The 20,119-nt window shown below is 47.0% G+C and overlaps 1 protein-coding gene across 4 annotated transcripts; it reads left to right on the top strand.

Moving 5' to 3' along the window:
- The first annotated feature begins 229 nt into the window (after positions 1-229).
- On the top strand, positions 230-19,333 carry GTPBP1 (GTP binding protein 1). 4 transcript variants are annotated; one of them, XM_038155077.1, is made up of 14 exons: positions 1,708-1,851; positions 2,799-3,501; positions 5,597-5,708; positions 7,951-8,131; positions 9,180-9,528; positions 9,986-10,109; positions 12,057-12,171; positions 12,616-12,760; positions 12,903-13,085; positions 13,893-14,028; positions 14,574-14,752; positions 15,251-15,448; positions 16,555-16,596; positions 17,048-19,333. In XM_038155077.1, the coding sequence occupies exons 3-14, from the start codon at positions 5,603-5,605 to the stop codon at positions 17,138-17,140; spliced, it is 1,851 nt and encodes a 616-aa protein (XP_038011005.1). In that variant the 5' UTR covers positions 1,708-1,851; positions 2,799-3,501; positions 5,597-5,602; the 3' UTR covers positions 17,141-19,333. The 4 variants fall into 4 exon arrangements, with proteins under 4 accessions (XP_038011001.1, XP_038011002.1, XP_038011005.1 ...); XM_038155073.1 differs by lacking the exons at positions 1,708-1,851; positions 2,799-3,501 and adding an exon at positions 230-445; XM_038155076.1 differs by having other exon boundaries at positions 1,710-3,501.
- Positions 19,334-20,119: the final 786 nt, after the last annotated feature.

Here is a 20,119-nt window from a genome sequence, read left to right as displayed (position 1 = left end):
CCCCTGACACGTCGAGAGGGCTCTGTTGTGTGTGTGTATGTGTAGAAAACAAGCCGAGCTGGCAGTGCGTCTCCCATTGGCTTCGCGCGCTTCGAGGGGGCGTGGCCTCTCCTCATGAATAACCACTACCCCACCCATCGTCGCCACGGCAACATGCAAATTTGGCCGCTGCGCCGCCGGTAATTGGCGGGCGCCGCCTTGGCGGGCCCGGGGGCGGTGCCGGGGCGGAGAGCCGGGCAGGGAAGGGAAGATGGCGGCGGCGGAGCGGAGCAGATCCCCGGTTCCCGGGGGCTCCCCGGTGCCGGCCTGTATGTTCGCCCCGGAGCCCGGCTCCCCGGGCGGACGGCCTCGCGTGGCGGCGGCTGCCTGTCCCCTCCGCGCAGCCTTCGACGGCGAGGACGGCGAGGCGCTCAACGGCGAGCCCGAGATCGACCTCACCAGTAAGGTAGGCCCGGCGAGGGGGCGGGCGGCGGCGAGCGCCATCACCCCGCCTGGCCCCCGCTGCTCTCCTCCCTGCCGGTCGGCCGTGCGCGGGGGGCTGCCCCCGAACCTGACCGCTCCCCCGCAGCTCTCGCAGGAGAGCGAGAGGCTGGGGCCCGCCTGCCTCCGCCGGGACGGGAGGCTCCCCTCAGCGCTCCGCCGGCCCCAGCATCACCTGGGCGGGCGGCAGAGCCAGAGGTGCCGTGTGGAGGCGACCGGGAGAGGCGCAGTAAAGTTGTCCCGTACCCCGGCCGGGGCAGGAGGGTGCTGGCAGGCCTCTCCGCCCGGCGCCTTCCCCGCCTCGGCTGCTCGGGGGAACGCCGGCCCGCAGCCGGTGTAGCAGCCTCGGGAAGCGCAGGGTTTGGAGCTGTCAGCTGCTGCAACGTCCCGCTGACGTTTGCTTTCCGCGCTGGGTCTCTGTAGTTATCTCTGCTGCCAGTTGTACTAGTTCCTGGGACTTTCTCCACAATCTTAAAAGGAGGTCAGAGCTTGTAACTTTTGAGCACAAGAGCCCAGTGACAAGGGTGCTTTGATCTTGCAGATAGGGTTAAGTCAACGCAGAAAAGGCTTGTTCACCTTGTGCAGCTCCCTTCTGGGATCCCAGTGACAAAACCGTGTGGTGGTCTTATTTCTGTCAGAACCAGTTCTCGCTTCCATCCTGCAGGAATGTACATTGTAGTAATATGTGTGCACCAGGGCCTGCCACAGAGTACCTTAGTTGTCTTTTGTCACTGTCTTCTATTTTTTTTTTTCCTAATTGGCTGATCTCTTTAACTGTATACCTTTTGCTGCCACGGGTTTGGTGTACTGTGGTGCTATCTCCCACTCTAAAGTCTCCTCAAAACTTTATTTGATCCACTTGTAATTATGTGATTCAGAAGTCAGCATAGCTGTTGTTTCCTCCTAGTTTTCTGTCATCCCCCCTCTTCATGCTTCCAGCTTTAGTTGCTCCGGAGTCCTGGACTTTCTTGCCCTCTATGCACAGAGAAGGAAAGAGGAATTGTGTCTATGGACATGGAAACCTTTTTCTTTTTAATGGCTATTTTACAATATGGTACTGTATTAAAACAAATGTTACGAAGATGTCTTGTAAGATAGTGAAGAACAGAAATCAAACCTGTAGTATCTATTGATTGTACCTTAATGAGCTGGACAAGATTTTTATACAGGATGCCAATATTGATCTGTGCTTTGTCTTGGACGTGACTGCTGTGGAAGAGAGCCAAGGACTGCATCACTGATTCTTGACAGCCAGGAACCCGACCAAAACTCCAGCAAAGAGAGAAGAGTGCTTTTCTCCCACAAACTCCCATTTGTGTTGTCAGTCTGTCTTCCGTTCCTAGAAATCTGGAGGTGCTGTGGAGGTGGTAGGTAAGCATTTTTTGGACCTTTATTACAATTTACTTTTCCAGGCAGCATTGTGCTTCTGCTGTCTTTTCCCTGGACTTTTCATTCATCCCCACCTTGGATGAGAGCTGAAACTGTGAACTCTGCTCCATCTTTCTGAGTTACTCTCCCACTGTGTGCTCAAAACAGCAGTCCCATGTGGTGAGAATGCAGTAGCTAACCTGTGCCTCCCTGACCGCCCCCCCAAATCTATTCTGTCTTCCCAGTAGAATTGTTCCACTCCAATCCCTGCTTAAAATGGGGGCTCCCACTGCAATCTGTTTGTTTGATAGTTGCTAGTTCTGTCCTGGCTGTGTTAATACTTTTCCCCTGGTCCTTCCCTTTGCGTAAGGTGAGCTCTTTTTAGAGAGGAGCACTTTGGGATTCTGTTATCAAGTGCATCTTGTCAGCTGGTCAGGGAAACAGTTCTGTTCATCAGCACAAATTTGTTACCGTGTTGATCTTAATGGGTGTTTGTTTTCCCTTCAGTACCAGCACACCGCAGCAGTAATCAACTTTCACGTCAAAAACCGTAGCACATAAGGCTATTAGTGAAGCTGATACTTCCTTTAGATCTACATTGACAACAGAGCATAATAGCACCTGAACAATGTATGACTACAGGGCATAGAAAACAAAATATGACATTACAGAAGGTGCCTTTCCCCCAGCTCCTCGATGGCTGATGGTGGCTTGCCAGCTGTGCCAAATGACAGGCTCTATTTTTCCAGTAAAGAGCAGCACTGTGTACCCCATAGTATTTGGTTTGCCCCTAATACTTATAATTTGTCTGCCCCATGGAGGTAGGCAAAGCCACCTCTCCCCAGAGACTGGGAAGGGACTTGAGAGATGGCATTTCAAACTTGTGAGATATTTCCTTCTGTTGTCTTAAGAATAAAACAATAACTGGTTGTCACTTTTTTGCCCTATAGGAAACCTGAAGTTGCTGGACCCACATGGCTCCTACTGATAACTGCTGAGTCCCTGACGAAGTGGAAAGACCAAAAGTGAAGATTTTTGACTTTGTGAAAGCCTCTTAAAAACATGTATTTGTAGTGCAGTCATGGAGGGGTTGCTCAAAGGTGAAAAGCAAAAAAAAAAGCAGAGGAGCCAAAATGGAGGGCTGGCAGAGGACAGACTCTCTCTGCATCCAGGAAGCTAAAGAGATCTTCAAAACAGTACATCACATCTTGCAGTGACCCAGGAAACTATGCAGCTGGCTGCGGCTGTGACTGCAGAAATAGTTGTCAGAAATGCTGAGTGGCATTGGAAGGTGTGATCCATGAAAGCTGCTGTTTTATCTACAGATACTTCTCTTGATGTCCTGCTATGTCATACGAGCTGTGAACTTCATGGGCTGCGGAGTAAACTGTGGAGGCAGTCTTCTACTGGAGCACCCTTCAGGAGCACCTTGCATGGCAGTGAAAGCAGCAGTGTGGGGGAGCAGTGTTGTGGGCTGATATCAGTGAGCCTGTGCTGTTTGGGGCCTCCAGCCCTCCTGCCTGGCAATGTGAGGAAAGGGTACAATGAGCTGCTGAGTGCCCTGGAACTTGTCTGAGCACCCTGCCTGCTCACACTGCTGAAGCACTTGGACTCAGAAGAACAAAGCTGGTGACGAGACTTGAAGAAACTGAAGTTAGTTTGCCCTGCGCTGGTGGCCCCTGCTATTTTATTGATCTTTCTGTGTGTTACAGCCTGTTCAGTAGATCTTCCGGAGTCCCTAGCTTGGGCTGGTGCACTGGCCTAAAGAGTGAGCTTGTCTGCTGTGCATCCAGGTATTCCTGAAAGTACTTGCGGGGCAGAATGAGCCCTACACATCAAAACGCAGCCTTCCAGTCCTGCCCGGTCTGAGCCTCTCAACAGTTGTTGATTTCACTCTCAGTGCACTTACATCCAGTGGTTTCCCTCAAGAAGAAAATGAAACTAAAAGGAAAACAGAACTGAAAGAAAAACTAATAAAAGCAAAACTCATTCTTTTATAGCATGAAATAGAAAGACTGTGACCTTGCAGAGCAGAGTGCTTTGGTACGCTTTGCAGGTCACGCCAAGTAGTTGAAAGGCTTAGGTAGGGCATGTGTCCAAAAGGGGCATGTGAAGGTGATTGTATCTCTTGTAGCTGTCTGGCCCTTGCAGACGCATCCCTGCTGTCTGGGACCCTTAACATCTGTGGAAAAAGTTGGTTTGGCAGCCTTAAACCTTCTAACCAGCACCTGCTGCCTGTGCTTCAGTCTCCCAGCATACATCACTGTGGTTTTGGAAACCTGCTTAAATGTTATTTGCGAAGGGTTGGATTCCTTTACATTCTACATTTCCAAAAAAAGGCCTTCATCAAGTGTGTGATAGTGGTGGTAAAGGTAGTTTCTCATTGAAAACACATAGTGTTAACTGTGCTAAGCAAATCAGGCTGTGTTAGGGAATGTTGGGCAGACTTGAGGATGTTATTGTCAACTGCTCTAGACCGTATGTTTTAGGCAAACATCTAATTTAGCACAGCTTTCAGTCTCAGTGCATAGTGAAGGGAAGTGCTTCTTTCTGGGTGTGATTTTGGGGCGTGTATGTAGGGACAGCTGTGGGTGTCACTGGGTGTTGGCACAGGTGTGCCTACCTTTAGGGCTCTTGGTGGGTGTCAGCCTTTAATAACTGTTACTAAAAGTGCCTTTTTCACAGAAATGTGTATCAATTGCTACAGCTGTCAGGCTGCTGTACTGGGATGCTCAGCCCCAGTAGATTTGTAACCATGGAGCAGCCAGAGAGCAGGTGGAGTGGCTGGTAGAGATCTCCTTGGTCTGTCACCGCCATGCCACCATTGTGGCTGCTCTGTGCACGTGTCCTCAGCTGTACTGTGTGAGCAGTGCAGGTTTCTGCCAGAAATGGTGCTATTCCATTCTAGGAAAAATCATTCCTGAAGCACTTTCTTGTCCTTATTTCCTGCTTTGTTTCTGTTTTATTTTTTCATTCTCTTGATGTTTCTGCAGGGAAGGGCAAATGAAGTTTGATTATTGCAATAGCTGCAGTCAAAGTTTGTTGGTAGCACAGCTGCTGGCCTACAAAACTGCAGCTCTCCACTGCTGAAACCTCCAGATGTGCTCATACAAATTGCTTTGCATGTCTGCCCCTCAGCACCATTGTGTAAAGTACATAAAATTTGAAAATAATGCTTATTTGTCTTCTCTTTCCTTCTGCCCCCTCAGAAAGCAGAAAGGGACATCAAATGTGTGAAAGAATTAAAAGATGCTCTGGATTTTGGTGCCCAGGTGCTCTCTGCAGTGAGGTCTTGTTGGCTTTCTCTGGCTGTCCAGTCATGTTTCAGGGGAGCAGCAGCACTCTTTGCAGCAGAGACTGTGGAGTACCCAGCTAAGGAATTTCTGTGGAGAAAATATCTGCTCCCCTTTCTGTTTTCCTTGAATGAAAACATATTGGAGTGTTCACTTAAATGTGGCTTTTAAACATTGGTTACATCAAAATGAGATGCTTGGTGTTCTTACTTGCTTTGAAGTGTATTTTCCTGCATAAATGAACTCTGAGCTCAGACAACCTTGTGCAGTGTCACAAGGAAGTAGCTGTCAGCAAAACTGGCTTTAAAAACAACACAAAACCACCACAAAGCGGTCCTGGAAAAAGAGTCCTTCTCTTTCAATAAAGCACATAGATTGATTGTGCTTGTAACTAAAGCTGGTTTTGAAATTGTTTGCCTGACATCTGCAAATAGATATTCAATCTTTTTTTCCAGCTGGTGATGGTGAGTCCGACTTCAGAGCAGTATGACAGTTTGCTCCAGCAGATGTCAGAGAGGATTGATGAGGGATGTGGGGAAACCATCTATGTCATTGGACAAGGATCAGGTGAGTATAGCTTCCCCAGAAAACCAAAAAATTATTACAATTATAAGAAAAACCTGGTTCATCTAACTAGACTGCTGCTCAAGTTAATGCTTACTTTTCCAGAATGACTTGAAAATGTCCATAAAATATAGCAGAATATGTGGGACAGATTATTTTGTTTTATTCCTGCCAACAACTGTCTCATGTAGGGGAGCTAAATATATTTTTTTATATAAAATCCTGCAAGTTCTTTTTTAGAAATAAGGCATATCGTGTCTGAGCACACCAGGAAAAGACAAAGAATCTAAAATTATAATAACAGCTTTAGTACAGATGTCATCAATGTTTGTGAAGGTCTTGTTCTGTCTGATTATGTTCACTGCTATGTTGGAAATAACAGATTTTTACCCCACAGGAACTTATTATAGATACTTCACATAGCCAAAATATATGCTGCTGACATTCTGTGGTAGTATGTGTCTGCTATGGAGGGAAAGGTTTTCCTTTGCTCAGCATGAGACCTTTATTGTCACATTAATTTGCATGAGACTGCAGTCATTTGCCTTTGCATATTTTAGCAGTTAGCATGGATTACATTTTTGTTCTTTTTGACAGTTTGAGTATTTTTGCATCTGATGCTGGTGAAGGGCAAAGCATGCCCTTGCTTTGAAATAGAAATTTCTGAATATAAAATAATTGTCTATGGTTATCATAAGGTGAAAAGCCTGTTTCAAGTATACTGGATATCTACTGAATATGAAGTTGTCACGATCAGACATTTGCTGTGTTTAAGGAGAAATATGAAACCTTGCCAGGATTGGCTGTAATAATGGAGAGAGGGAGCTGTGTAACCTCAGAACTGTGTGCTTTTTGGGTTTTCTTGGTTTTGTGAAGCAGCCAACATAGAGGAGAAGTCAGAATTAGATGGCCAGTGTTCATGCAGCCAGGGATTATGCTCTTGCCTCCAAGCAAGCTTCCCACATGTAGACTGTATCCTTGGTGTTTGGGATAAGCACATCTGTAGTGGAGATCGAGCTAGTCAGACTAGTACCTGCTTTCTTTTTTAGGATACCTTGTGAGAGTGTTAACTGGTAGTTGTTGCAGTGATTTACTTAGAAATAGGCGTTTGTTTCTTAAAATATGAGGTTAAACTTCTGACTTCATTTTGGGTTGCAGTGTAGTCAGGGAGGATGGGGATATTTTCAACAGAGAAAGAATCTTGGTATCCCTGCCATGGTCACTCCCCCTCATTCCCTTTCAGCATGTGTCATTTTGATCATCCCAGATACCCAACTCAGCTGACAGAGAAGCAATTGAAGACTGCCACAGGAAGATTATTAGTTCACCAGCAGTGACCTTTCCCTTTCTCCCTTGGATCTTGCCATCTCCTGTCCCCTCTTCTTTGAACTTCTCGTTCCCCTCCTATAACCCAAGGCTCGTTTTAGTTTTCCTCAGTCTCAGCTGGCTTATGAGCAAGGTTGGAAACCGCCCAGTAACTCAGCTAGTTTTAGAGCTGGGCAGTAATTAAAATGCTGATAAGTTCATGCAAACTGCAGTTCCTGCTTACCAACCGATGAGTCAGCCATGCATGCGAACATGTACACATGATAATAACTTTGATCATCCGTGTGCAGTGTGGCTCTCCACCTTTGCTTCTTGTTTTGTGGGCTTTTTTTACCCACAGAGGAGATTCTGGGGTCAAATCTGTGCACCTTCACAGCACCCAGATTGGGGAAGAGACAGTGATGGCCTTGACCCCGTCTAGATAGTTGCCACTGGAATGCTCTGACTGTCAGCTCTTTTGCTTGGGTGAGCTGCTCAGAGGAAGCAGTGCCACATTTACTGGCTAATGGTGGTGATGCTTCACTCAGAGCTTTCCTTTTGTTAATGCTTTACCTCTTCTTGCAATGTGAGAGGGAATACTTTATCTGACTTAAGGACACAAAGTACCTAGAGCAGGTGAAGTAAGGGAATTAGACAGAAATGTGCCTTTGTTGCAAATCCCTACATATTTGCTTGTAAAGATTGGGAAGAAAACTCCTCTAGATGAAACATGGTGGTTTTCTATTGTCTTTTAAGACTTAGATTGAAGACCATCCCTTTTTATTTTGGGCCAAGGGTGTTTATTCTGTGTCCATGGCTGACACCTCCAGTCCACATATAAGTGCCAATGGATGTGAAGGTCCCAGGCAGGATGACAATGCTGCTGCCTGTTGCAAGGTGGTGCTCACTGACTGCCTTTGTCTCCTCCACACCACCCCAGATGGGACTGAGTACGGGCTGAGTGAGGCAGACATGGAGGCATCCTATGCCACGTTGAAGAGCATGGCAGAGCAGATCGAGGCAGACGTGATTCTCCTGAGGGAGCACCAGGAGGCCGGGGGCAAGGTGCGCGACTACCTGGTTCGGAAACGTGTGGGTGACAACGACTTCCTGGAGGTCAGGTGAGGAGCCGGGTGGAGACAGGGTTAGTCAGCAGCTCAGCTGCATTTTTACCCTGTGAGCAGCGCAAGCTGCTGAGCCAGCAGTGCCGCTTCGGTCTGAGTGTTGGAGCTACTCAACAAAGGGAGTCGAGCTTGACCACTCCTTGCTGATGAAATTGCCTTTTTGTTGTTGTTGCTGTCTCTTTTGTGAGCAAACTGTTGGTGGAAATTTTCTTGTGTTCAGCAGAGGGCTGTTGCTCTCTGGGTGACAGCCTCACGGTCGGGGGCATCTTTTAGTGTGCTGGGTTGCCAGAGGACACGTGCACATGTGGCTGGTGTGTATGTCTATATATGCACACTGCTGGAATACAATACTTTTGACAAAGGATCCAGTTCTGTTCCAAGACTGTGATGATCCAAGTCACCTTTTAATGGGCATATACTAATTTATATAACTGGCTTGAGAGTCTCCTCAGACCTGTATGGAGAGGATTTCCAAAATTTGCCAACAGCCATAATAGCCACATTGATCAAAGAAGGAACTTGCTGTAGGACATGGCTTTCTCCTAAAATATTTCTTTTTTTTTTTTAGCTTATCCTTTTCTGGGAACAACGATTTTAATTTTTGTGCTCTTATTTGCGCTTGGTGCTGTTGCAATATAAGAAATGTGTGAAAGGCAGAGGTGTTCTAGACCAATTTGGGATTTAGTCTTCCTTTTGAATTGCCACAGTGTTTGTGTTGGATTGCAGAGACAAGGAGTTGGAATAGAGACACACTGTGTGGCATCAAGCGACCTCACGTTCAGTTGACTGTGTTATGGACACCCGTGACAGTGTTTCCAGTCTTCCACATCCCAGTCTCCAGAGTCTGGGATCTCTGCTGTTAGTTAATAACTGTAAAAGAACCTCTGCTCTGCTTGTGAAGCTCTAACATTTCTTAATCTCTGTTTGAAGGATAGGGAGCAAAAGCCAGTTATTTGCAGGAGCAGTGATGTTTGGGTTTTTTGGATCACTTGTTCATTTCTTCAGGTACCGTATTTTACCAGGCTCTTTATTCTTTTCCCTGCAGAGTAGCAGTAGTTGGCAATGTGGACGCAGGGAAGAGCACCTTGCTGGGTGTCTTGACTCACGGCGAGTTAGACAACGGCCGGGGCTTTGCTCGGCAAAAGCTCTTCCGCCACAAGCACGAGATTGAGTCAGGCCGCACCAGCAGCGTGGGCAATGACATTCTGGGCTTTGACAGCGAGGGCAACGTGGTGAACAAACCTGACAGCCACGGTGGCAGCTTGGAATGGACAAAGATCTGTGAGAAATCCACCAAGGTCATTACTTTCATTGACCTGGCTGGTCACGAAAAATACCTGAAAACCACCGTCTTTGGCATGACCGGCCACTTGCCTGACTTCTGCATGCTTATGGTAGGTAGCAAGAAAGATGGACCATACCAGCTGGAGTGGGGCTGTTCACAGCTTTAACAGCCTCGACTCCTTTCCTGTTGCAAAGTGCCTGTGGGGTTTTGGAGGGAGGCAGCATCTCACAGTGTACAGGAGAGCAGAAGCCTCTGTGGCTGTCTGTCCTGAACTGTGAGGCAAGTGCCTCAGGACTGTTAGTCCCAGACAGGCCCAAGGTTTGTGATTCTTGAAAATGGTAGGATTTCTGAATTGTAGAAAACCTTGTTAAAACTGGGGAGAAATGAGTCAGTCCTCTGCCAGTGTCCAACAACATCTAAGAAGAGCAGGGTCTGGTGATATGACCCCAGTGGCACATCTACAACCTAACCACAGTCTACTGCATGTCTGACACAAGGCCTTCTCGGCAGTCCAGCTTACTGCAGCAGAAACATTGACATCCCTGTACTTTATATCCCTGGTGTAGGTTGGGAGTAATGCTGGGATTGTTGGAATGACCAAGGAGCACTTAGGCCTGGCGCTTGCACTTAACGTTCCTGTCTTTGTTGTGGTGACCAAGATTGACATGTGCCCTGCCAACATCCTGCAAGGTGAGTCTTACAGGCTCTCTCCAGGGCTGTTTCTTACCTCTGTATGTGTTGCTGTCCTCTGCTTGAGTTCAGGAATTACTGCTGGAAGAAAGCTGCTTAATCTGGTTGTGACTGCATCCTAAATACCTTCCAGAAATCTATCCTTTTCCCTCGCTCATTTTGCGGGTGGTTGACTAATATTCACCATGTCAAACTCAGCCACAATGGGGACTCAGCTTAGCAGTTCAAAAGTGTTTGCTACAAGGTTTTGCTTAATTAAGCTCTAAGAGGAGCAGCATACAGTTGGTGTATGGGCTTTGCTTTCTCTCTGGATATTAAAACCTGGAGGAAAAGTCTGGAAGTTCTTTAGAAAGCTGCTTTCCTCCCTGCCCACAGTTTGAGTGTGATCTTAAGCTGTGATCGGACCTGATCTCCCCCTGCTGTCAGTGAAGGGGCAGCAGCTTGTTACCTCCTGCTCACCTGGGCACTTCTCAGGTATGCTGGCATAACTTCAGCAACTCCTTCCTCTTGTCTGAACAACCAACCAACACTTAAATCATGGTTTAAAGCAGCTACTTATGCAGGCTGTGGTGGCAGGACGGGAGGCAGGACTAGACACAAGTGGGGATGGCAACAAGTAGCATGAGCAAGTGATTTTTTTCTCAGCAGAATTAAAGAAGCACCTCTAACCCCAGCAGTATCCCATTAACCCATGCATGATGTTTTTTCAGGCTGTGACCTAGTCTCACTTTTAAAATTCTCTTTAAGCATTTCTCATGTCTTCAGAAACATGCTGTGGTTAATTGGAGCAATGGGGTTTTTTTATAATCAGTCCTAAGAATCAGAAGTGAATGCTTCTGGTACTGTCTGTAGTTCAGTGCATTACTGTAAAAATCCTAAATATGTTTCAGGCAAATAGATGCATGTGATCAGAAGATAATCTGTATATCTCCATATTATGCATTTGGCAAATAAATGTAAGGCCTGACCATAAGATAATAACTGGGAAGGAAGGAGAACCTTTGGCTCAGCATGAGGAGAGAAGAGCTGCTCTTGGGTGAAGCTACTCTAGTGATGTGCTCTGTTTAAATTAAATAGGCTCAAGATTTGACTCAAGTCTGTCTGTGAAGAGCAGATGGCCTTCACAGGCCATCTGATTAGATGTTTGTGTTTCTGTATCCAAAACATTACTTTCCCATAGGCAATCATTTGTTTACAAAACATGTCTAATTGGATGACAATTGTAGAACATAAATGATTTGCTCTTTTAAGCCCTTAGTACCCTTTTCTGTTTTTTCTTTATTTATTGTCAGGTGCTTTGTAGGAGGTTGATACTAGTGCATCAAGTAATGCCCCTGCTGGCTGCTGGGTATGAGGCTTAGAAAATAAGTTAAAAAGAGGCAAAAGCTGAAAACTGGGAGCCGTGAGATTTGTCCCAAAACACTGATTTCTGGATATGGTCCACCCACATTGTCCTAGTCTATGATGATAATCTTTACCTCTTTCATGCTTCTCCAGCCTCCTATGGCCTCCTATGCCAGGGAAAATGTATTGAGGTTTGTTTGGTCAAAATTGATTTGCAATTAGCAGATTCTCAAATATTTCTGTTACTGAGTCCTGATTTTCAATTAATTTACAATGAAAAATCCTTTCTATAAAGAGGAAATAAATACCTTGTTACTGCTTAAAGCTACTAATAGCTACAAAATGTCTACTTCACAGCATTGCAAAGGTGTCTGTCTGTGAGTGTATGGCGGCGCTTGGCAGCAGGCTAGCTGGCATGAAATGGAAGATGGAATGGCTCCTAGTCCTACCTGGGCTGCAGCAAACTCACAGTTTCACCTTTAGCCATCTTCTCCTGTCTTATCTGTGGCCAGAGCACCCATCTCCCTTTGGGGAGAGACCCCACAAAAGTGATTTGTAAAGAGGGGAGATGCTGCCCTAACAATATTCATTTCACCCTTTAAGAAACCCTGAAGCTGTTACAGCGACTGCTGAAGTCCCCAGGGTGCAGGAAGATTCCCGTGCTGGTTCAGAGCAAGGATGATGTCATTGTAACAGCCTCCAACTTCAGCTCAGAGAGGTAACGGGAGTAGAGGAGAATCATTTCTCTTTCAATCCTATGTGGAGACTGGGTGAGGAGGTTCAGAGTGTCCCATTGTCTAGATGTGTGAAGGTTGCATCTGCCATGTGGAGTGTGTTCCATAAGAGTGTGTTGATTTTGAGGTTGACCTGCTTGTGTTACCCTCTCTGAGGCAGAAATGAGAGGCTGCTTCTGGGCAGTCTGCAGAAGACAGCAGGGCTTTTGGCTTCCTTCAGTCCTTTCTTCAGAACCTTACACCTTTTCCCAAATGTCATTGGAAGGCAGAGGCAATGTTGCAGGTTTTCAAACATGGGGTGTTGTGCCAGGCTCTCCCTTCCTAGCACAGTATACTGAATTAGTCCCGAGATTTTGGATGTCTCCCTACATGTGGAAAGCCAGGCAGGAAGGTGAACTAACTCCATTTTCATCAATTTTCCTTTACAGGATGTGCCCAATTTTCCAGATTTCAAATGTTACTGGGGAGAATCTAGATTTGCTGAAGATGTTTCTTAATCTCTTGTCTCCACGGACCAGTTACAGGGAAGAAGAGCCAGCAGAATTCCAGATAGACGATACTTACTCTGTCCCGGTAAGGGGCCTGGTATTTGGAAGAATATTGTGCTCCCTTTTTTAGGCTGAAGAAGGTATCTTCTCTAGAGAGGAGAGTTGTAGAGCTCTTCTGCTGGCCTGGTAGAGTAACCACAATTACTGTTTTTTCTCTTTTGGTATAGGGTGTAGGAACAGTTGTCTCTGGGACGACGCTGAGAGGCCTAATCAAGCTAAATGACACTCTGCTGCTGGGGCCAGATCCCCTTGGCAACTTCCTCCCTATTGCTGTCAAATCCATCCACCGCAAGAGGATGCCCGTCAAGGAGGTGCGCGGAGGCCAGACTGCCTCCTTTGCCTTGAAGAAGGTGAGATGATCTCCTCTAGACCCCCAGAACAGGAACTGCCCTCTTAATGTTCGAGTGTTCTAGGAGATCAGCTGCAGTAAGGCTGTTTCTGCAAACATCAGCTGCCTCATGGTACAGTGGAATGGAATCCCATAGAACCTCTGTGGTTCCACATCCTGGTTTTTCTTCCTAGGAGCTGCCAGGGGATAGCAATGCCACTAGACAATGATGTTGAAGATATCTAAGAAAGTGGAGGCATTGCAAGGGAAGTCTCCTTTTGTGCTGGAACTGCATTAGTAACCTGCACGGTGTATTTACACTACTCCTCTTGGCTTGTAGGACAGGCTGCATGATTTGGGATGTAAAAATCAGCAAAATTTGATATGACTCCTCTTGCAAAAGGTTTCTGTCAATAGAAGCTTCACTGATTTTAAGGGGATATAGTTTAAGCTACACCATACTTCATGTGTTCAGGCTTATCATGTTATATTAACAGACATCATGATTTAGGAGAGATCATGTTCTTGGATAATGTGCAACCGGAATATATGCTTTGCTTTTAAAGGATCAGTGAGGTAAATGTGTCAAATGTCCAGCATTTCCAGTACTCTAAAAGTACTTTATAAACTTCAGCTGAATTTGATTTTTGCAACCTTTACATAATGTCTTATACATAACATACAGCTATGCGGCTCTTGCTTTGCCTTTTGCTGGGCATGAGGTAGTATCTGTGAAATTCCTTAGGATTCTGCTGGATGCAGTCAGCCAGAGCAGCAGATTTCTTCCCTGGAGAATCATGCTAAGGTTTTTTGTGTCTCTGCTTTTCAGATCAAGCGTTCTTCCATCCGGAAAGGCATGGTAATGGTGTCACCCCGCCTGAATCCACAAGCATCATGGGAGTTCGAAGCAGAGATTCTGGTGCTCCATCACCCCACCACCATCAGCCCACGATACCAGGCCATGGGTACGTGTGTCAGTGTTGGATTGTCTTTGTTTCTCAGTGGTAGCATTTTGTATGAGATCTAGCCTAAGACAATTTTGCTCCTGATGTCTCTGCCAACCTGAATATATGCCATAGTTCCTGGTTTTGCCTTTCCCAGCATTGTGGAAGAGAGTGGAAGGGAGCTTACAAAGAAGAGTGGGGGAGGCTATAAGGTAAAAAGGAGATGTGTGCTCTCAAGTGTACCTGGAGCCTGCCTGTGCTATATCTCTGTAGTGCAAAGATTCTCCACTTTGAAATGCTGATGGAAGTGCTGATGCTCATTTTGGGTCCTGTCCTCTAGCCCAGCTGCTTGGTGTGGAGGATTCTGTTGAGGGTCCTTCAGGACAGGCAGGAGTTGAAGGCAGCTGTTCTAGCTTATGTGCATGTTCTTTTTAGGGATGGAGCAAAGGCAGCTGCGTGACCTGTACGGTCTTTGCTGTAGGGTGAGGAGCTGCCTCAGATGTGTCTCTGAAACTCATTCTACTAATGGGCCTGGCTGCTGAAGCCTTTGTGCTTTACATTCACAGTGCATTGTGGCAGCATCCGTCAGACAGCCACAATTCTCAGCATGGACAAGGACTGCCTGCGGACAGGGGACAAAGCCACGGTGCACTTCCGCTTCATCAAAACCCCGGAATATTTACACATAGACCAGCGGCTGGTCTTCCGGGAAGGCCGCACCAAAGCTGTGGGTACCATCACTAAGGTAAAGGCTGCCGAGTCCCACCTGCTTTTGCCCATTAGTGACTTCTTACACTGAGTAGCCAGCAGGAGAATCAAGACAGCTCAATTTTCCAGAGGGAAGAAGCTGTGCTTCAACCACAAGCATTAGGCCTGTCGTGGGTCAAGGATGACCGATGTGCTTTGTCATGTGGTGGGTCTTTAGCTGGTGCGAATGAGGGAATGGAAAGGGAGGGGCTGAGCCATATGCTGCTAGTTCTTGAGGCTCAGTCTCTGACATCTTGTAGCTGGTCCATCTGAGTCATGTTGTGGAGGTTAGAGTGTCACCTCAGCCAAGTGGCCCTTTCCAAAGGTGGAAGATCAGAGGTCTAGGTTTCTTTGAACAGCTGCTGCTGCAATCTTCTCCTTATGGTTATTTTTACAAATTCTCCTGAGGCTTTTTGTTAAAAAGCAGCATTGAACCTTGCCAGATCACCTTGGCTATTTTAATGCTGAGTTTAGCCTCTCCTTTTGCAATTTGCAGCTACTCCAGACCACCAATAACTCACCAATGAACTCGAAGCCACAGCAGATCAAGATGCAGTCAACAAAGAAGGGAGCTGTTACAAAACGAGAGGATGGTGTTCCCACCACTGGGATGTCAGCTGGAGGCCCAGCAGCTGGGGATGAGGCTCCCTCGACAGCTGCAGCACCACTGACACCTACTGCCCTGCAACCATTGGTAAGTGAGGAAAATGCCATGTCTGTTTGTGTCATGGTTTCACCTGTTGGAGGAAGGGCACTCTAAAGCACAAGTATTATCCCCTCATACCTCGAACTCACCCTGCCACAGGAACAAATAGAAATATAAGCAGTCTCACAGCAGGAATCATAATTCTCTGATGACTGGATGACTCTTTGGCTGACCTTCCAGCAGACAGCAGCTCAGGGTACTGGGACAGTTCAGGTTGGACCTCAGGAAGTGTCTAGTCTAACCTCCTGCTCTAAATAGGATTAGCTGTGAGGTCAGACCAGGTTGCTCAGGGTTTTATCCACTCATGTCTTAAAAACTCCCAAGGAGGAAGACTGCACAACCTCCCTTGGCAACCTTTTCACTGCTTTGTCTATGTGCACAGTGAAGAAGTGTCTCTGTATACCCAGTAGCTGAACTAGTGAAACATACAACAACCAGTCATAGAACAAGCCTTCAATGTCTGAATGAGAGGTAGAATATCCCTACACTAGAGAAACTACAACCTAAGTATTAGGTACAGGTCATCTACCCTGTCGAAAAATAAGGAAGGGGATGGGGACATCCAAGAAGAAGGAAAGGCTTTAAATTTCTCTTTAGAGAAGTTTATCCAGGTTGTTCTGTTGGTTAGGACTTCTCAGTTCAGCTTGTCCATGGAGGATACCTAGTCTTTCTGGCCTGAAAGGAATGGAAACTCAATTCTCACTGCAGGCCTACTGATCAGCTTTATTACTGATAGAAGAAAGGTCCTCTCCTTGGAGGGTACTTCCTCAGGAAGTGAATGGTTCAGGAACCCACTCTGTCAAGTGACAGGGTGTTCCCCTTCTTAATTCTAGCTATATTAGTTGCCATGGTCAAATCTCACCCTCTTGAGCCAGACTGCTCAACAAGGGAGGTCCCCTAGCAAGGATTCTCTCCCTCTGCATATGCCTGGGGCTTCACACCAGTCCTCTATCTCGTCCTTGTCTTTCTGTAGTGTCACTGTGGTTGTACGTAGTGGTCCCAGCTTGCTCTTTGTTTCATCCCTCCCCCTGAGGCTCTGGGTTGCTTTTGTTCTTGCTTACGTCTTCCTCTCTCTCCTTGCTGCATCCCCTCAGCCTGCACTGGATGAAGAGCCCCACATCCGTGAGGGCAATAAGGTATTTGGCTGCTCTCAGAGAGAAACAGTTTCTCTCTGAGAAAAAACAGGGTTTGCTGAGGTTGGGAAAAGTTAGGTAGAGAGCCATGGTAGGGGGTGGGGGGCTCTCCTTCAATTCTGTACAAAGTCAAGGAAGCCTGAGGCCTTGATTTCCTGTATGCTGAGCCTCATAGCACTCGCTGGCTCTCATGAGAGTGAAACATTTAGAAACTTGGGAAATCGAAGTCTTCCCAGCTTGAAGGGCAAAACTTCCTGATGCATCTGTCTCTCCTCCTTCCCTCATGGTGTGTCTGTCTCCCTCCTACCTTATCTCCTTCCTGCAGTGGTAGAAAGCTGAGCAGTCACAACTGCCCTGCCGCTGTCTGAATGCGTGTGTGATCCATCTGAATTCCTCCTGTGTTGATATCCCAACTGAGGGGTTGCTGTGCACTAAAGTCACTCTTGTTTTTCAGTCAAAAGTCGGAGGAGGAGGCCGTCGACGTGGGGGTCAGCGCCATAAAGTGAAATCTCAGGGAGCCTGTGTGACTCCTGCCAGTGGCTGCTGAATTTCTTATTCCTCCTCTCTCTGAAGAATTCCTCCCCATCCCTTCATTTCTTCTCCAAAAGATCCAGAGCAGCGTAAACCAAAACCCATCCCAGCTGATTGGCTGCAGAAGAATCATCCCTCCTCCCTGCCGGAAGCAATGGAGAGGAGCATAATTTATAAGCTAATGAAGGTGATAAGACAGAGAACTGAGTAACTGACACCTTCCTCCTCCCCCTGTCGACACATTTTTGTACATCATGGGCTTAGTTTTTATTCTTATTAGTTTTTATTATATTTTGTGTGCATGAAGATGAGAGGGGAGTCTGGATAGAGCTGCAAAGAGCCAGTTAGTTGCCTCCCTCCTCCCTCACCTCATCCCCTTCTGTCCACAGGACTTGCTGCTTTCCCCTATTTGCTGTCTCACATCCAGGGGTTATCAGATGCCAGAAATTTCGGACTTGCAAAGGTTAAAACAGGTTGTTTAGGAGGGCTCCATGGAGCATCGTTTCATCACCACTGTGGCCTTGTGCCAAATATGTTTTGGATTCCCTCCCTCCTAAACTATTTCTAAGTGGATTTAATTTAATGTTGTAATGACTGAAGTTTGAAGGAGATGGTGAGAAAGTTCCTTAGTTGGGGATCTAAGAGGGAAACAAATTGGAAAGCAGTTGTTGATGTTAAGTTCAGGGATCCTATGCTCAATATCTTCAAATAATGTTGAAAGCACTTAAAATTTTAACTAGCGACAGAGTTAAATGAGCAGACATTTAACCACCCAGTTCCCCTTCCCATCGTGCTGCTTTTACCAGTGTTTGTTCAGTGCACATTGCAGCAAATCCAACCTGCCTCCCAAGGCTGCAGCAGCTCCACTGACAGTATTAAGAGCAGTGCAGGAGCACTCAGTCCGTCCCTTGAGCCAGAGAAAGCCTTCTCACCTCGACGGACGGAGGTCACAGGTGGTAAGATACCTTTGGAACAGAGACACCAGGGTAACACGATCTCCCCTTGATTTTGTTTACTCCAAGATTTCCAAAACCTTTTTGGAACTCACTGGCCAAACTTTGCCGTGGCAGAGGTAGGATTTGTCTTCTCCCCTCTTGGCCAAAGAGGGCAGTGACAAATTGGTACCAAATTTATAGAAGTGCTTTCAAGGTTGGAAGTACATGGTAATTTTTCTGACTTTCACTGATTTTTTTTTTTTTAAGATTTTATTTTTCTTAATGAGAAATTCTGGCTTCTCCAAGAAGGCCCTGCAAGGACAGTTTTTAAATTACTGTTAGAATGGTTTTTTTAACCATTTAATGAGTTTTTCAAGTGATTGATTCCCTGCTTATTTTGATCTCTTTTCTTGATCTCTTTTCTTCTAACCCTGCCTCCTCCCTTGGCTCTGGTGAGGACAGGAATTATCCTCTGCCAGCTTGTGGTGAGCTTGTGGTAGCATTTTGAGGAGGAGGTGGCATCCTCGGCAAATCATGGCTTCCCCCGGCAGGCACGGTCAGGCTCGGTTTCTCTGAAGGCTTCCTCCTCCAATGAAGGACTTTTATTTTAATCAGAGAGAAACTGCAAAGTTTCTGTCCCTCCTTAGCGGGCTGTTCCTGTTCCTCACTCTGTGTCACCTGTGTGGAGTTCGTTCCAGCTCACCTTGTGACTCGGGGTGGCTTCCAGGCCGGCTGAGCGGCAGAGCGCGTCTCCCGCTGCCAACACCAGCACTCCAAGAGCATTAAGCGGCACGGGAGAGGCAAGAAACGTGGTTTGGAGACCAGGGTCCTTTGCCTTAGAGACTGCAGTGGGTGGAAGGGGGAGGTCAGACAGTCCTTTTCCAAGCTATGTGCCTAAATACCAGCACTCTCCTGGCGAGGGAGGAACTATAGGCGGCTACAACACTAATAGCACCCGCATTGTGAGGGGGTGTGAGGTGTGGCTGAGCAGGGCACAAGGGCCTGGCTTGTTTGTCTTCTGGCCCTGTAGCAGCATCAAACTGCATCTGATTTCACTGCCCTCTGCTTCCGAAGGGAGCAGGGAGCTCCAGGCGGTTTTCTCTTTTTCCATTCCTTGTGCTCCAAATGAAGGAGACTGCCAAGACTGAAAGAAGGTTCACTTCAATTTGTGCAAAGGAGGTGGTGTGATCTCTCTTTTGTGACCAGCATTTACAGATCACTCAGGCTGGTGTGATCTATAAAATAAATTTTAAAAAAGTTTGTTCCAAGTAAAAGCGTGTCTTCTTGATTTTTGTCCTTCTGGAAAACCAGGCTGAAATCCAGAGGAAGCAGGTTTGCCTGGCCCCGGGTTCCTTTGCTGGTTACAAGAGGAGCCTGTGCTCATAGTGACAGCAGGGCAAGGCCTGGCACAGCACAGGAGAGCTGCTGCTGAGCCTCTGCACAGCCCTGACAGCTTTTACTCTGGCCAAAATGAGGTGCACCTCAGTGGCAGAGTGGCAAAATGAAAAGGTGGGAGTGGTGTGAGCTGTGCTGTGTGAGATGTGAGTGGGTGTGAAGAGCAGCTCTAGCAACTCACATGAGGCCAGCCCCATGAGAGAAACTCTGCTGGAGGATGCAGCATTAGCACAGCACTAGGAGTGCCTGCCTACTGTGCTTCCTGGGACATGCACCTCATCTGTTTCTGCAAATACAGTGGGAGTCTCCAGGGTTTGCCTTTTTGTCTCCTCAGTTGATCTCAGAGGTTCACAAAGGCTTTTTCTGCTGTGCACAGCCCTTTCATAGGTAAGTGCTGGGCTGTGGTAGCCACAGCTGAGGCCCACACAGTCCTTGTCCTCCTGGAGAGGGCTGGTCCAGGGCCGGCAGAGAGCAAGCCTGGCCCTAGCGTGGTCTTCTGGGAGGAGCTACATGGGTATTCCTCAACATAAGCCTTCCTCCAAGCCCAGGTTAAGGAGACAATGTTGTGACCCTCCTCAAGCCGGTTCAGTTTCCCATTTTCCAGTCTTTTTTATGCACCAAGTTAACTTCCTCACACTAAGGAAAATTAAGTATTTCCTTTCTGC

This window comes from Motacilla alba, chromosome 1A (genome assembly GCF_015832195.1).
Source record: "Motacilla alba alba isolate MOTALB_02 chromosome 1A, Motacilla_alba_V1.0_pri, whole genome shotgun sequence".
Taxonomy (NCBI): domain Eukaryota; kingdom Metazoa; phylum Chordata; class Aves; order Passeriformes; family Motacillidae; genus Motacilla; species Motacilla alba.
The sequence above is the reverse complement of the archived record's forward strand: the minus strand, read 5'-3'. Positions and strand labels throughout refer to the sequence as shown.

Bases quoted from the DNA above. Each gene is read 5' to 3' on its own strand.
- GTPBP1 (XM_038155073.1), top strand. From the start codon at position 251: ATGGCGGCGGCGGAGCGGAGCAGATCCCCGGTTCCCGGGGGCTCCCCG. The intron at 14,753-15,250 runs GTAAAGGCTGCC...TGCAATTTGCAG, and splicing joins CTGTGGGTACCATCACTAAG to CTACTCCAGACCACCAATAA. The intron at 15,449-16,554 runs GTAAGTGAGGAA...GCATCCCCTCAG, and splicing joins CTACTGCCCTGCAACCATTG to CCTGCACTGGATGAAGAGCC.